The sequence below is a fragment of the Nilaparvata lugens genome, chromosome 5 (assembly GCF_014356525.2).
Source record: "Nilaparvata lugens isolate BPH chromosome 5, ASM1435652v1, whole genome shotgun sequence".
Taxonomy (NCBI): Eukaryota; Metazoa; Arthropoda; class Insecta; order Hemiptera; family Delphacidae; genus Nilaparvata; species Nilaparvata lugens.
Window position 1 is genome coordinate 22,198,720 of NC_052508.1, and position 16,946 is coordinate 22,215,665.

The following is a 16,946-nucleotide window of genomic DNA, read 5'->3' on the forward strand; positions in this document are numbered from 1 at the left end:
CTCAGCCTTTTACTAACTCACTGACAAGTAATGTAATTTAGCTGCTTCGAGTATTAGTCTCTTTCATGTGAAATAGCGAATGGGTCTTGATCAATATTATCTTTGCCCAATTTAGGTCAAGTTGCATTGCAAGTATCATGGTGACTTGCCAAGTAGTACAAGTACTTTGCTCCAAGTGTTCAACAATGGTCTTAACATCACTATAGCGTAGAATGTTCTCTCTCTCTCTCTCTCCCTTTTGCTTTACCGAGTGATCCACAGTCTTCCTCTTTCCAGACTCCAGCAATAATTCATCAGCTATCTTGTATTTTGTGTGAATTTTGAGCCCTTAAGCTAGCCAACTTATCTCTGATAATGAAGCTCTTTGAGAATACAGCGATCTAACAAGAGCGTGTATTGAAGTATTTCTGTGCTTGAGAAAGAGAATAAATTTATGGTTTCGTACTGCAGTGTACATTTTCGTTTAATGGATTTGTTTTATGGTATCGAATATAGGTGTGGATGAAAAGTTGAGTTATAGATCTGTAAATCATACATTACTACAACTTACATTTACAAAGAGAACCGATTCTTCGCTACATTGAAAAGTCACATCTAGAACTCCTGTTTGGCCTTCATATTCTTGATACTTTGAATCAGTGGATTCAATCGGAATTAATTACTTTGAAATTCATAAATTTCTTCATTACAAATATATTATTATTCTTCATGCATTATTAAGTATGGCATTTGTTTATTTGTATATTTTTACATTTATTTACAAACAATTACGTGGTTGTTTGCATCAGGATTCAGAAATATTGTACAATTCGAAAAAAATGGAATCGAGATTAACACATAAAATAACAAAATTATTGAAGATAAGAATAAGTTGTGAGATGATGGAACTATAGAAAAATATTTAAAATACTTAAATTCGCTGTTGATAATACTACTGCATCACAAATAGTGTCACATTTCTTAGCAAACTTCAACTTCATATCCTACGCAGTTGACTAGTGAAATTAGTATTATTTTCTTAGTTAACATAGATTTTATACATTATCTTTTTACTAGACCCGCATTCCTCTTCATTTATATACCCCTTGTACTGTTCATACCGTAAACTAATGTTTTAGATTCCAGGTAATCAAAATCTACAGAAAGTATGAGAATAGAAGTGGTATCTGTTATCTTTGCTTTGATGACAATCATTGCATGTTACTATTGCTAGTTGAAAAGCATTCCTTTGAATGTAAATTTGTCTCTAGCAAATCACCAAAACATTTAAATATTGGGCCCCTGTATTGTAAATTTCTTAAATAGAAAACAAAGCAATAAATAGCTCTCGAATTATAGAAATGAATAGCTCTCGAATTATTGATTAGCCAACGAGAAACGAGAATTGTGTTTCTGTTGATCGAGAATCGTGGTTGAACATAGAATAATCTATTCATAAATTATTAGTACTTACCGTTGTCCTTTTCAAATGATAACATTGATTCATATCATAAAAATCATTTAATCACGCTTGAAAATTGACCAGCGCACATGAGATGTTGAAATACCACTCTCCACAAGTTCTACAATCGAGCATATATTGTTGCTCATTTATGCATATCATATTTTATAGTGACCGATGGAATTTTAAGGCCAGCAAGATCAGGAGTGAGTGAGAGAGAAAGAGCGAACCTATTTTGTTTGTGTGGTGCGCTGTGTTGAGATGTCATTTTCTGATATCATCACGACGCCAATACGACCACGAAGGACTGCTATGCTATCCTTTGAAGCTCCACCTTTTTATTCATAACAGCAAGCCACGAAAATACAATTCATAACCAGGCGCCTTTCAAATAATCTTGCAAGCGTCAAGTGTTTTGAGATGTGGCAGGCAGCTGAACAGGCACTCCTTCTTCGTTACCTGCAACTTTTCCATTTCGGCTGTTATATTTCATCAATCAACAACTTCGATTCATTTCTTTTCATCATTCATATTCATGAATCGAGGTGTTAAATTTGATTTCCTAGGAATGCCCATCTTTCAATACCTGGAATATTGAACGTGTTAATACGATAACAGCAGTCTCAATTTATTTAGAAACGTGTTACATTTATTCTGGTTACTTTAGAATTTTCATCTTTTAGTACCTGGAATATTATTTATAAATATCAATTCGTACAGTCTCAATTTATTCAGATAATCTTTCTCTTATATTTATTCTAGTTTCTTGTATCGATTGCTTCAATTAACATTTATATAATTTAAAGGGTCGCTTTCTCCAAATAGTAAAACTAAAATTCTAGTTCAAACCATCAGCTGACTCAATTGGAACGCATTGAAATAAATGCAACCAATGTCAATCAATAATCAAAAATATTCTTTACTAGCAGGTAACCCGTGCTTCGCAAGGGTCTATTTTAAAACTTGACGTAATGAAATCCAGAAGAATTGAAAATAGGCCTATAAGAATCCTCGGTTGATTAAGAATTTATAAGCAGCATTTCAAGTAAATCAGTCCAGTAGTTCAGACGTGATGATGCGTCAAACATAATTTCCCTATCCTCTACACGTGTGTATACGTCTTTAAGCCAGTTCTTTCCTCTATTATAGTATAGAAGATGATAGATAGATGGATATCATCCATTTATCTATCATCTTCTATACTATAATAAAGGAAATGAATGAGAATAAATTTTGAAAGGTTTGAGATATCAATGTGCGGTTTCACCATACCTTTTCTCTGGAAATCCTGTATCGGAATCATGTATCATATGACCACCTTTCAATCAAAAAAGAAGTTGTATTCAAAATGGTGGTTCCAAAATGGCGGAAAAAATTTGGGTGCGACGGAAAACTTGTTTTTATCATTCGAAAAGGATCCCCAATCATACCTATCTTCTAATTTCCCTTTTAAGAGAAATGTTCTGCTGCTTCCTTACAACAACTGAAAGCATGACAAATAATTGAAAACTTGACAAACTGAAAACTTGATGTAATCAAATATTGAAGAATTTAAAATAGGTTTATAACTATCCTCAGTTAAGCAAGAATCTATATGCAAAATTTCAAGTTAATCAGTCCAGTAGTTCAGACGTGATGATGCGTCAAACATAATTTTCCTATATTACTTTACACCGTCCTGTATACGTGTATAATCCAGTTCTTTAATATAATAATTTTTTTTAATTCCGACCATATGATTTGGTGATTTTTTTATGAAATAGTATGTACTATTAATGAAGTTTGAACACTAATTCTGAAAAATCTAGAAGGAAAATTGAAACTTGGGCTTCCAGGTGCACGAGATTAATATTTTTAGAATCTATGTTCAAAATTAGGAGATCTAAATCATTCCCGTTTTTCCGGTATGCAATCCACAAGTTGACATGTTTTGATACGAACAAACGAACACACGAACAAACACAACCCTACTCTCTCTCATTATATAGATTCCACAATACAGTACCTAAGTACAAAAATGATGAATAATGATAAAATACAAATAATTAGGTTTAAATTATGTTTCCATATTATAGGTTACGGAATGAGCCTATATGGGCACTGTGGTCTGTACGTAGACTCGAATGTATTCAGAATGTATTCTAGGTACTGTACCTTGAATGCAACTATACATTGATTAAGCGGGTTCAATAGTCAAATCAACTTTGGAGAAAATTACCCAAAGTGATTAAATCCTCACTACATTCTCATTATTCATTACGAGGTGTAAATCCGCGGTATGCTCAATTGTGAATAACTCCTATTCTTCCCTAATACCTCTGACATAATTTGAGAAAACATTGTTAAATCCACGCAAATAGATAAACGGTGAGATGACTTACAGTGAAACACTGAAATTACCTTTCTGAGAAGGAAATTTCTACTTTTTTACAGAAGAAGCTGGAATTTCCTGGCAGAACGCTTTTCTCTGGATATTTGTAAGCAAACTTACTTCGCAACATATATATATTCCCATTTCCATTTCATTCATGCTCATTAGGTTTTCCTTTCTGCACTTTTCTTCTTTCTTTTTTTTATCTGTCTCTTTTACTATGTGTAACGAGTAAGAACACTCCCAATACAATTTTTTAATTATGAGTTGTAACTCATTTTAGAGAATTGTGTTATTATTTATTAGCAGTCATTCATCATCATCATTTGATTAAATTTGAATGTATGTAGAATAAATCTTATATAAGTGAACTGTGATATAAACTTTCATTAGTTGAATATTCAAATTGTATTTTATGTCTTTTATTATTATTGAATGTCTGTTAGATGTATTACTATTGTAATTTTATGTGACGTTTCCGATTGTATAGATGTTATGCTTTAAGGAATAAACATCTATTCTATACTATTCTAACAAGGATTAGGCTCTATGGGCCTCTTTGCATCCATTCATTTACAAAAACACTCTTGATATAGTTCAAACGAGGTTATAATACCAGTAGGGTACGTATGACGAAATTTTACAGATCACTAAAATCATGTTAACTCATGCCGATATTCTAAAGAAGAACAAATGATGAACATTTAAAGAATTTATCCCCTTACTATCCATTTTGTATGAACTCGTACAACTGTCGAAGAACACATTAATTCAGTCAATTCTCATCAAAAGATGTTTGTTTGAAGTGATGATGCTTGCATATTTTCATATTGAAAAAATGACCCTCTCCTCTTCAATGTATCGTATGATATTATTAAGTCGCAATTTAATTAATAATGCAGTGTTAGCCAAAAGCAAGCAAGGCCCATCTCAAATGTTTGATGTTTTGTGCTTATTTAGTTGGCATCTGTGTACGTGACGTCATTGCTACCAAATGTCAGTGTCTACCACCCCAACAGAAATGGTGACGAGGCACGCTCATATCAGTTGCGATGGGAAATTGCTAGCTTTCAGCTTTCAATAACGCAGTTCCAGCCGCGTCATATTGCTTCATCACAATGTTCACACTCATGCCAAGTTTCTAGGTTTCGTTTATTTTAGGACTTCGCTTGATTTTCTGGAAATGAAAATGCAGAGATGCCAGATATTCCTTCTCGTAACAACATCCATATCTCGGGAATTTTGAAGTGTTTCAAATCAGAAAAGTTTGATAATAAATGTTCATTGCCAAACAGATTATATGTACAGTATTATAGCAGTTCCACAATAGAACAGTTTCCAGTGACTGCAGGATAGGTTAATCCAAGAGAATTCTATATCGACACAAAACAATAGCAAGATCAATGTTGTTTGATCATGCTGAATGTGCAATCGCAAATTACCTGTTCCTTCGCTTTGCGTAAACCGCCTTTGCACCACAGCAACGTTTAGGGGAAGCCTGGAGAGCTATTTGCTGTCAAAACCAGCTTTGGGCACTGAGCAGTAAGCATGTTGAACTGCCTAGTGCTTATAATTAATTTGAACACACGTATTTAAATATTAATTTGAACACATGCCTTGGTTAAATTATTTATGCAGAAATAACGAGTAAATGTATGTATGTATTGTTAATGATAATCATAAATATAATAAGACTATAATTAAAATAATCATTCTGATCACGGAGTGATCCGTGGTCTAGTGGATAGGGAGCTTGCGTAGCAGCATAGAGATCCCGGGTTCAAATCCGCTATTACTAAAAGTTTTTGACTAGGTCACTCCCGTGTTATCGGATAGGCACGTTAAGTTATCGGTCCCGACTGAAGTATGACAGTCGTATAAAGGCCCATTGACAAGGCCTCAATCTCAATAGTATATTCAGGCGAGCTGGAATCGTCCCGCAAGGAACTCTCCCCACCAACAAAAGAAATAAGAATTTACAAAGTAATTAAAATAATTAGTTCTATTTATGATATCCAAAATGACTAGGTACTTTGAACAATCACCATACCTTTCAAATAACATTACGCTACCCATTCAACCAATGCTGGCAATTTGAAGTGTTTCTTACTATAGTTAGAACAAAAATCTCGACTATTCAAAACTCTCGCTTGGCAATAGATTAGTGATTATTTGCATACAGCAGCATTGCACCTGTACCGCTGGTCAAATAATGAGGTCGGATTTATTTGTCGACTGTCAACATTTGGCATGGAGTAAGAGATGTTACCACAACGTTGAGGTGCTCTCAGTAATAAACTAGTGAAGCATCATTAATTAGCGTGTAGCATTTGTTGACAGGCTGTTAATTAAGCATTGAATCAATATTTGTCACTCATCGTCGCACAGCCATTGGAGCATTGGAGATGACCTTTGTGAAATGGAATCCATGCAGGTTGTAGCCTACTCATACATCACTCAGCGTTCAAGTGCGGAAAAAAGCTCCACTTTTCCAACCGCTTTCATTCTATGTCCATTAGAACATGACAAATCACTTCGTTGCCAGCTGGAAGGGAGAGACCAGTGACATTCCAATTATCCAATGCATGTGTGAGTTCTATCATTGGGTTTTTCATGATTGTTGAATGGATTTAGGAAATCCCGGATTTCAACGATTTTTATTGTGGATGACAGAGAAAAGCTCTCTATTTAGTACACATTTCTATCATGTATGAATCTCGCAAAAGCCGTTCTTTGTATGAAGGAGGGGATCTTGTATCGAATATCACTCCCGAAATCAATAGGGTAGCGTTTTAACAGAATATTTGCTTGACTACCACTTTATAGGTTTATCATTCACGCTAATTTATCACAACTTGTTTTAGATGGACACGACAATTCGTCGGTCCCGGCTGCCCAATAACAGTCGTTATGTCATGTCAGAGGATCTCAAGTTGATTAGGTGCAACCTGAAAACTCTGACACCAGACCTGAGCCAGCTAGGTCACTGGATATTAATATTATACTGTATAAACCACAACATCACTTCATCATACGCCTTTGAGGGTTAAGTGTAAGAGAGGGCCGACTGCGCCCTAACTTCGCCCTCCCAGTTATAAAATAAAGGCAGTCATTCTATTCTATTCTATGAAAGCGTGGAGGCAACGAAAGTCTCCAAACTTGTCAAATCGAACATTATGGGAAAATATTAAATTAGAGATTGATAAATAATAATTCCAACTGCATAGTCTTTCCGACCTCTAGCACTCTGCGACATTCATTACCATTAACATGGTTCAAGTCCATAGGTCATGAGTATCTACTGAATTTATATTCTAATGTTCTAATGGATTCATTATTAAAATTATCACCTTTATCACCTTCATCTCTCATTTTTATTCATTAATCTATACACAATGAAATAAATAAGACAAAGAGAATGTAGCCTATTACTGTGCGTACATTTATATTTATTCTTCCGGTTCAAATCGATAAATCACCCAGTTCAAATAAATCATTCTCGAAGAACATCCAAACCATAATCCTCCTCAATTATTCATTCTCAAGCAGTGCGAAACGTTTGATAAAGCGATTACGTTGTTTTGTTTGAATTTTGTTCGTCTATAACCGGTCCGAACCTCTTTAACACGGCTAAATTATTGTCTGTCAATGTGAAGAGGTGAATAATTCAATTATTAGCGTCCAATGAGGGTGATCATAGAGCTATTAGTCAGGCTGAAATTGAATGGGAGGAAGCCGAAAACAATTCAGCCAACATCTGGCTGGCAAAAGACGTGCTGAGATAATTAGTAGGCGGCTCTGCTCCTCTGCTATTAGTCAGCGAGTCAGCCCCTGGCCATTACTTCTTATGCTCCAGCTCCATTCAATACTCTCCAGTCACTACTACAATCATGCTATGTGTCTATGCTATACGTCGATCAGGCTTTTCCATGATTGAATTATTATTCCTTATTAATTTGATCCTCAGCATTTATTACAGTTAATACCATATTCCCGTCATATCATCAGAACATGAAATTTATTACCACAAATCTGGAATCACTGTAGTCTTTTATTGCAAGGTTTGTTTGTGCTATGGACTTGGAATAGAACTTCAATACTTCAATGAGTTTCTTGATGACATTGAAACATAGATAACGTAATATTAGCATTATATCATTCACGATTGAGAATTTCTGTAATTTCTATTCATCTTATAATCAGAGAGTAAGTGGGGAGGATATTTTTAATATTCTCTCCGAAGAATGGACATTGATATGTCCAAAGCTCCGCCAATTTATGTAGATGCATAACAATATAATTATCTATAGTTATTATATATTACAAATTGCTTTTTCATATCATATACAGTTCAATAATTATTTTCTTAGTCTATATTATGTAAATTCATCTATAATTTTGCTGTATTGTAAGCTATTGTATATAAGTGTATAAGCCAGTATATATTGTAATCTACATAAATAAAGTACTCAATCAATCAATCTGTTCTGTTTTTCTTGAGAGAACGGAAATTGAAGAAGCAAAATACTTTACAACGCTGGTACAACAATTCTTCAAGATGAAATTTGAATAGGTGCTCCTTACAAATCATCCTATTGATTCAAGTTTATAACATAAAATCTGACTCCACAAATTATATTTGATTTTTGGTCGTTTTGTTTCAGCTGCGAGACGGTTAAGGGACTAAGGGTTAATGCAACCCTTCTAAGCAGCGCTGTGCGTCACATTGAATTTAACTAATTTACGTGTTTATTCATTTGTGCAATGAAGATTCCGAGTTGAAGTAGAAATTCATGGTTTTCAGGTGCTGTACGTTAGAGAGTTGAGAGAGATGAACAGAATCGCGTAGAGTGGTGAAGAGTGAGAGGGGTGAAGAGTGCTGAAGGTATGGCTGGTGATGGTGTGACCGAGGGGGGTGAACTCCCCCTGCAGGCCAACGACCCCCATGCGCTGCTCGCCCTCTATGCCAGTCTCAACGACATGAATGGAAACACCGTACAAATCAAAATCAACAAATATGTGAGTATTCACCAAATTAATGAAAATACTGTTTGATATATACACTCAGCTATGGCGAAGTACCCATCAACTTCATAATACTTTTTGTACATAGCCTTACTCATAACACTATATTATTGCTGCTCAAAAAGATCTGAATCCCATTCATGCAAATTATGCGTAAAGTGGTTATGTCTAAACTTTGATACACTTGGTCTATGGGAAAACCTTACTATGTAACATAATGATACATAAATTTGGTCGTTAAAGTGATCGTATGTACCTTAAGATTTATCTATAATATGGACGTAATAAACTTTGAATCTGGCTATTTCATTTATCTATTTCTTATATAAAACACTATAATCGTAATACAATAATTATGACATTGGAGGAAAAACTAGGCTGAGCCTGTACTAATAATGGCTATTCCATCATTCACGAACAAGATTTGGACAATAATGGTTAGAGTTTGAACTCAAATTTTCATTTTTTATTGAACTGAAATTGAATCTGTTAAAAATATAAATGTCTCTTAAGTTTTTTATTATAAATGTCTTTGTTTTGTCTCTTAAGTTAATGATTTTTAATTTCAATATTAGTCAACGTACTTTGAACAAAATGCCTCCCACAGTGATGGTTCAAAAGTAAATTAATTTAAATATTTTTCGTAATACAATAGTATTGTAATTTCAATAGAGTTATTATCAATTGTTTTCTAATGGATGAACATCATAGATTCCAAAACTGAAGCTGATTTATTTCAGCTCTGATATCTCCAGTACTATTTTGAATTTTAATTGTAATCACTGCAAATGGCTCTTCACATTAACATTCTTTACATTATATTATTGTTATAAGAAGTTAGAGAATAATAAAGGTAAACCGACTTTGATGAATCAACCAACATAACATATTCAACATCAATCAATCAAATAAGTTCTAATCAAGGTTTTTATCAATGAAATATGTGTAATACTTCAATGTCATAGAATAGTTTAAAACTATTTCTCAACTAAATCGAGAGTTCATTCGGAGCTTGATTCAGCCTACAAATTTATTTTAGAACATCATTTTTATTTAGGAAATTTTGTCGTCGCCTGTACGAGACCTCAAAGACAGATTAGGTTATTATTAATTTTATTGATCTACGATATTATTGTTTTCATCCAAGATATCTTATCAAGACCTTCTTATCGGCGGATTTATTCCAACTCCTGGTTTGTGGTTTCATTCATCACTTAGAAATTGTTTAATAGTTGTATTAATATCAATGCTTGCTATAACTAATCATCAGGTTTTAATAATAAATTGAGGAAAAGGTTTCGAAACTTCTTGGTTTATAAACTTCCGAACTATCACATTATTGATACCGTTCTCACATTTTTTGACATTACAAATTATTGTAAATTTTACATGAAGAATCACCAGAAATTGAATTTCGACCTTACACGCTATTGGATGATCTATCTTCATGAAACTGCGTGCTTTTAATAGCATGTTTCATGATCCCTTGAGAAGAACCGAACATTAGAGCTAATGATGATGATGAGTTTGTCATTTACACGTCCATGCCAATTAAAATTATATTAGAAGTAGGTGGTAGATAGTAAAAAAGCTTATGAGGATGATTTCAACTTTGAGAACCGTATTTCAGGAATTTTATACCAACCTTGTTTACACAGTAATAACATGAATATCACATACCGTGTACATCATGATAGGATTTGTTTAATACTTCAACGCTCACAAGCTCTATGTCTGTAATCTAGTAAGTTGTGATATAGCAGAGAATTGAAAATAATCATGAGCATTCTCCCTACATAATTCATGATTGAGTATGATTCTAATAAAAGTATTGATTGATAATGGTGAATCTTTCGAGCCATTCAATCATATCCAGAGTATCCCAAATACGGATTTTTTTAAATTGAAAAATATAACACGATCGACTGTGTGCACGAATATTTTACTTCTATTGCACAACAGAGCAATACTGGATGAGAATATGAGGGAGCTTTACTGTAAAAAACCACTGATCACATATATACGTCACTGAGCTATCTGCCATGGCTCTCAACCTCTCATGAATATTCCAATCGTTTGACAATGTTTGATTTGGCTGGCGGCAGAGGCAAATAGTATAAGGTCTCTCTCCACACACTCTCTTTCACTCTATTTCTACCTCTATTCCAACAAAAACCACCATGCCAGAACCCAGAACCCACCAGTCACATATGATGTGTTGGAGCTCACAATGTTTACTGGCAATCTAGATAGGAAAAGCGTTTGTGTGAGTAGGTTTTAGAGTAAATACACTACCCACTGAACAAACAGGATCTCCACCAAAACCGTTCAACCATCACCATTTAACAAATTCGAAGAAATATTTGTTGTGTTGGCCTCACAATATCGTGAATAGCGTTAGTCCAGACCACAAGCACACTTGCACTGGAAAATAACTCCCATGCGATAACGATAACATTTTACCGAGTATGGATAAACATCTTCTCAAAATAGATTTTTCGCGAGAAAACATTTCTCAGGCCACTTATCAATGAAGTTTCAATGAAAGGCTTTCTGCTAGAGCACATTCAAACATGCATACAAAAATGCTGCAGTGAATTTTTTTATTGCTACGCAATCTCCCCTCATAGAAAATCAATTGAGCGTGGAAGCGTTACTAACAACAATGTTATTCAAATGGGTTTAATTGTGTGTTTAACATATTTGAAACATGTTATATTTGTTTGCATGGAAAATATGAGAACTTTAAACCAAACCTTTAAAAAATTATGTTTTTATATTACTTGCTATATGTTACAGTAATATGATTCTATGGTCAAAGATCACTCATAATTTATTCCACAGAAAACAGATCTTCAATATTTTTGTATATACATTTTTCCATAATATTGGCACAGAGAACTGATGTTGTTTTGATTATGAAACAAAATAATTATCCATTAGAATAATAGTTGTTATGGACTAAACTGAGAATGTGTTGTACTCGAAAGTTCATGTTAGTAAAAGAATTGCCATGTGAAAGTTTGGAAGAAATGTTTTATTCGATAAAATACATTGAAATAACATCCGATGAAATACGCAATCTCGAATTATTTGAGTAATTACCTACAAACAGCAATATTGAGATGGATGTTGCTTACACACATTTACCACATTTCTCTCCTGTGTATTATTATAAAAATACCTTTTTATGGATTTGTGAACTCAGGTGAATGAGTTTCTGATGATAAGAAAAGCACCTCCAAGTGTTTCGACTACGATGCTTTATCAATGTATGACTGAATAAAACCATAGAGAAAGGATACGCGTAAGTTTGTTTGTCTCTGATAAAACTCAGTCCAGTACCCATGTATCTCATATCTCATTTTTCAAAGCTATTTCTATCCATGTAGTCTCTTATCAATTGAAAAACTTTATGAAGTTGTCGGAAATAAAATTAAAGGAAGCTTTCCTTGATTGCCTATTCGCGTCCCTATACTAGTAGTTTATTCTCCAGTCTAAATGCATCTGCAACCAGACGCATGCTTCGTTAGCATGCATGCTTGCCTGGATGATCTCATGGTCTTCATTTCTTTCAAAAGGAAGCAATTTAGTTCAATTGATAATTTAGCTATTACTGAGAGAGCTAGCGGCTCATACATCACTGCAACGGAATATGCTCTCAAGGAGTCGAGTAGTGCAAGATACCGAGTGCAGTTGTAGCTATGCATATTTCAAGGACCATAACTCATCTGAATTTACACCTATTTGCATTTAGAGTGAGCTTCTTCTTTTTTATTCCCATTAGGACTCTTGTAATGTATTCTTGTTACTGTGGAAGTTTCAAGAGGAATAACTACAGTTACTGTTTGAAAATCTAAATCAATCTGATAATTATCGGATATATCCACTTGACAAAGTAGTGTCTTGTCTTGTCTTGTCTAGTAGTATTTTTCATGAAAGACAAATTTTCATAAAATTCTATTATAAGGGTAGAAGATTTATAGAAAACCCATATTGAGTAGCCCTTGAAGATACCGTCCATAGAGTAGAGAGAGCTAAGAAGTTGTCAAAAAGCTTTTTAAAACTATCATTTCACACGACACATTCCAATCCATTTTGATTTTGTACAGAATTCAAATTCAATTTAATACATTATTTGAATATCTCTAGCATCCCTTTCTAAAAAGAGGGTTGGAGTTCAGTTTTCTAATAAGAATACTCGGTTCTACAATGTGGATGAGCTCACTGTCAGCCTGATATTTTTCTTGATTAAGCAAATCCTATGTTTTCATATTTATTTAATGATGAAGTAGTCTCATCATATTATGGAGCATACTGTGTGAATCCCCAGTTGCTGGATGGAGGAGCTCTAGCAAGTACATTTGTGTTATCCGAACCATAACAAAGAGAAAATGACTGTTCGGAGGGATGAAAGCAGAATGCGTGTGATCCGACGAGGTCTTAAGCTCCTGTCAGATATTATAAAAATGATAAAACACTGACAGTAAGGGTGCTGACGTTGTAGTAGACAGAAGAAGGGTTGGGGGGTGAATGCGGTGGAAGTCAGATAATGGAGAAAAGGGCATCGAAGTAGGAGGAGGGAAGAATGAGAAAGAGGTAGTGGAGAAGATGGGTGGGAAGGAGATGAAGAACAACGCCCTGGAGTATTGTTTGGAAATGTCGAGTAGCAAGTATCGAAAGATGAAAGATGAGAGACATCATTTGAAGGGATGATGAGAAAAGTAGGGAGAGCGGAAGGAAGTGGAACGGAGGAACGAGAGGAGAAAAGGAGAAGAAGAGAGATATGGATTCTCAGTAAAGAGCTTGAGAGTCGACGCTTTTAAAGTAGACTTATCTTTTTGAGTCACTGATTTGCATTGAACCTTATCCATGCAGTCTGATCTTTGTACTCCACAGCTGAATGTGATGTATGGAGTGCACAATGCATTATAGCTGTAAAGTTAATGTATTTCAAGATACGCCCCTAGCTGACCAATACAGAAGACAGGTTGTGCCCAGTGCGCTCTATCAGCCTAATGGAGTTCATGGATTCTCCAAGATTCAACATTTATTTGATTAGTTTTCATTGTTGAATAAATTATTTACTTCTACATTCTCAGTGTTTATCAAGTATTACTGATACTTCTTTTATTGATATTCTAATAAAATCAGGCTAAGTGTCTGTCCCATCCTTCCAGTATTGAAAATTTCTTCTGCTTGGTCAGAAAATTGGCCTTGCGAGTGATTTTTTGGAATTGTATTATGACTTCTATTTTGTAAATGTTAGTGTTTATAAAATTTGGGAGAAGAGCAGTTTTGCGCTTAGCCTGTCTCTCAGTCATAACTATATGATGGACATCAAATGAATTGATTAATTATTCCCTCACATTGTTCATGACGATATGCTGAATGGTTTATGACTGAATTATTCAACAAATTTCAAATAGGTAGTTAGACGAAATAAGATTAATCTTGCCATTTTATGTTGGATAAGTCTTCTTATTATGAGTTCAGATGATATGTAATATTTCAGGATACCTTGTACTTATAAGTTTGAATGCGAATGAAGAAAAATCAACGTGAACATGTGAAAAAATGTAATGGTATTTTAAATGGTGAATTGAGAGATTGATAGAGGTATTAGAATTAGTTGTAGAATCAAGGAATTTCTATTCGATGAACCATGACACTAATGAAAGGTATTTATGAAAAGGTGTTCAATCTTCCATCATTCTACTGACTGCAGTAGAATTCTTCATATTTTCGTATAGATGCCATTTTGAAACATGACATAAAAATTCGAAATCGTCTGTGGAGAGCCTTGCAGGAGAGAGAGTCATTAGTTTCTTTCCAGAATAATCCATTTCCCCCTCAGGGAATATTTCCTGCTGTTTCGGTAGGCCTAATACGAATACTGTATGAACCATTCATTCACATTCCTTTTGAAAAATTGCTCATTCATCCTCCAAATTTATGAATATTCATGAACGTTTAATTCAACTACTCGTTCTTACTGTTTATTTTTTTAGATTAGCATCTAGTGAGACCACAGCTATACTTGAATCTTATTACGACTTACTCATTTTTAGGATTGATTTACAATTATTTTTAATTGAAATATTATTAAATTGTTGTCTTAAAAGTGTTACAATAGGTAATTTACAACAAACAACAATTTACTTTTGTGTTACAAATTTGAACAAAAATCAATAAACTGAACATCTCACATTCGCAATACATTATGTAGAAGAGTGTTGTCGATATTGCTTATTAGGAGAGAATAAACTTTTATTCATTACTAGGTACTTTCTCCATTCATTATTCAACTGTGGAAAAATAAATCTACAAATTGAGGTATTTACAATACAATCTGAAGAGTATTTTTGTCATTGTTGGAATGAGTGTGCAGAGGGGGGGGGGTGGCGTCGCCTGAACAGGCTTAGTGACTTACATAAAGTCGGTAAGCCGCTGTTGAGATCTCGAGAGGATTGCAAGGTGAAAGGTGCCAGTAAAGTAACGTTGGAATCTCGGACGTTCGGCTTAGCAAGTCGCAACATCGCAAGTGAGCAAAGTACAAAAGCACAAAGCATTCACACAACTGGTCTGTCTGGTCAGCTGCCCTATGCGATGCGATGCGATGCGATGCGATGCCTATGCCCGGCTAAGGTAGGCCCGGTTGTCAACTACCACGACATCGCTTCATTGTCGCTTAATAGAATGTCTCTAATAACAAAAACAATAACGAATGAAACAGGGTCACGCATTGGCGGGCAGTTGTCACACTTGCAGCACACAGGTGCACTGCACACACCTGCAAACCTCTTCTTTATTCACTCTCCTATAGTTGATTACAATCTTCTTTCTCTCTCGAATTTGAATTGCCATTAGTATTCAATGTAAACTTGGACCAACGCGGTATCTGATGCTTTTTATATAGATACTAATTTACATGAACATTGAATATCTATTGAATAGTTATGGACTATGCACTACATAATATCGCGATGTAATTTTTTTTCAATTCTGTTAATATTATAGATATTCTATAATTATAGGTATAGTAATAATAATAGTAGTACAATATAATAAAATTATTATAAATAAATGAACATTTTCATTGCATTCCCACACAACGCATTTTCATGACTTCTACAAGTTTGAAGCAATTTTATTCTGATTCAGCTTTGTCTGTGATAATAATGTATCTGTCTCAAAGTGAGTTTTGGGTGAGTTTGAATAACTAAGTGAGATGCTGTCAAATTATAAAAGGATTTAAACAAACCTACGCGAACTCAAACTTTGTTACTAGATAATAGTATTGTATATTGTAGAATAAATATATTGTAGGATTTAGTAAAGCACATAAGCCTATTGGTTGATGGGTACAGTTGAGTTGTGGGAAGCATGGTCAAGTTGTGATTTGTGCGGTTGGTCAAGTTGTGGGAACATACTGAACGTCGAACATACGAACTGTAGCTACATTTTCAATTAAACCGCCCAGACCGTCAGACTTGTATGTTTAGGGGATGTGGTGGCCTTGTGGCATTCATTTGGAACTTATTTTCAGCGTCGCGCAACAGCAGGATACAGTACAGAGTACAGGAAAACCAAGCTTTCATAAAGTTTTGTATTCGCGATGGGGAAATTAAGCTTATCGGTCGGCTACACGCTGAAGGAAATTAAATGGCCGTCGTGTCGTAGGCTGTAGATTGATTATTGAAGATAACGTCAGACCGTGTAACAAGTTCAGAAATTATCCGATGCGGTAAATGGCTACAAGAACTCCTGTTGCGAACCCCCCCCCCTCCCACCACTACTCACAGCATCGTCACTTTTCCATTTCTCCTCCCACTCCCTTCATCCTCTTCATTGCCCTCCCTCAACAAGAATAGGCGTCCGACCGAGGTGGACGATAAGGGATGCTGGTGAGCTGAAAACCGCCCTATTTATTGATGATTGATTTTATTATCAGCCCTTCAATTTATTGCTGGGGAAAATGGGAACAGCGTGTGTATGAGGAGGAAGGAAATTAGATTGGTGCAAGAGAAAGGAAGGAAGTGTTGGAGAGAGAGAAGGTGTAGTAGGGAGAGTGGTAAGAAGTAGAAAAGAGAGAGGTCGAGCGTGAAG

At 34.8% G+C, this 16,946-nt stretch overlaps 1 protein-coding gene across 1 annotated transcript in view; it reads left to right on the top strand.

Moving 5' to 3' along the window:
• LOC111062493 (cGMP-dependent 3',5'-cyclic phosphodiesterase-like) overlaps positions 1-16,946 on the top strand; it is a 49,427-nt gene that overhangs the window by 10,711 nt on the left and 21,770 nt on the right. The window contains exon 2 of the mRNA XM_039429419.1: positions 8,617-8,831. Within this exon, the coding sequence (XP_039285353.1) occupies positions 8,700-8,831 (132 nt within the window). The 5' untranslated portion in view covers positions 8,617-8,699. The remainder of the gene's footprint in view (positions 1-8,616; positions 8,832-16,946) is intronic.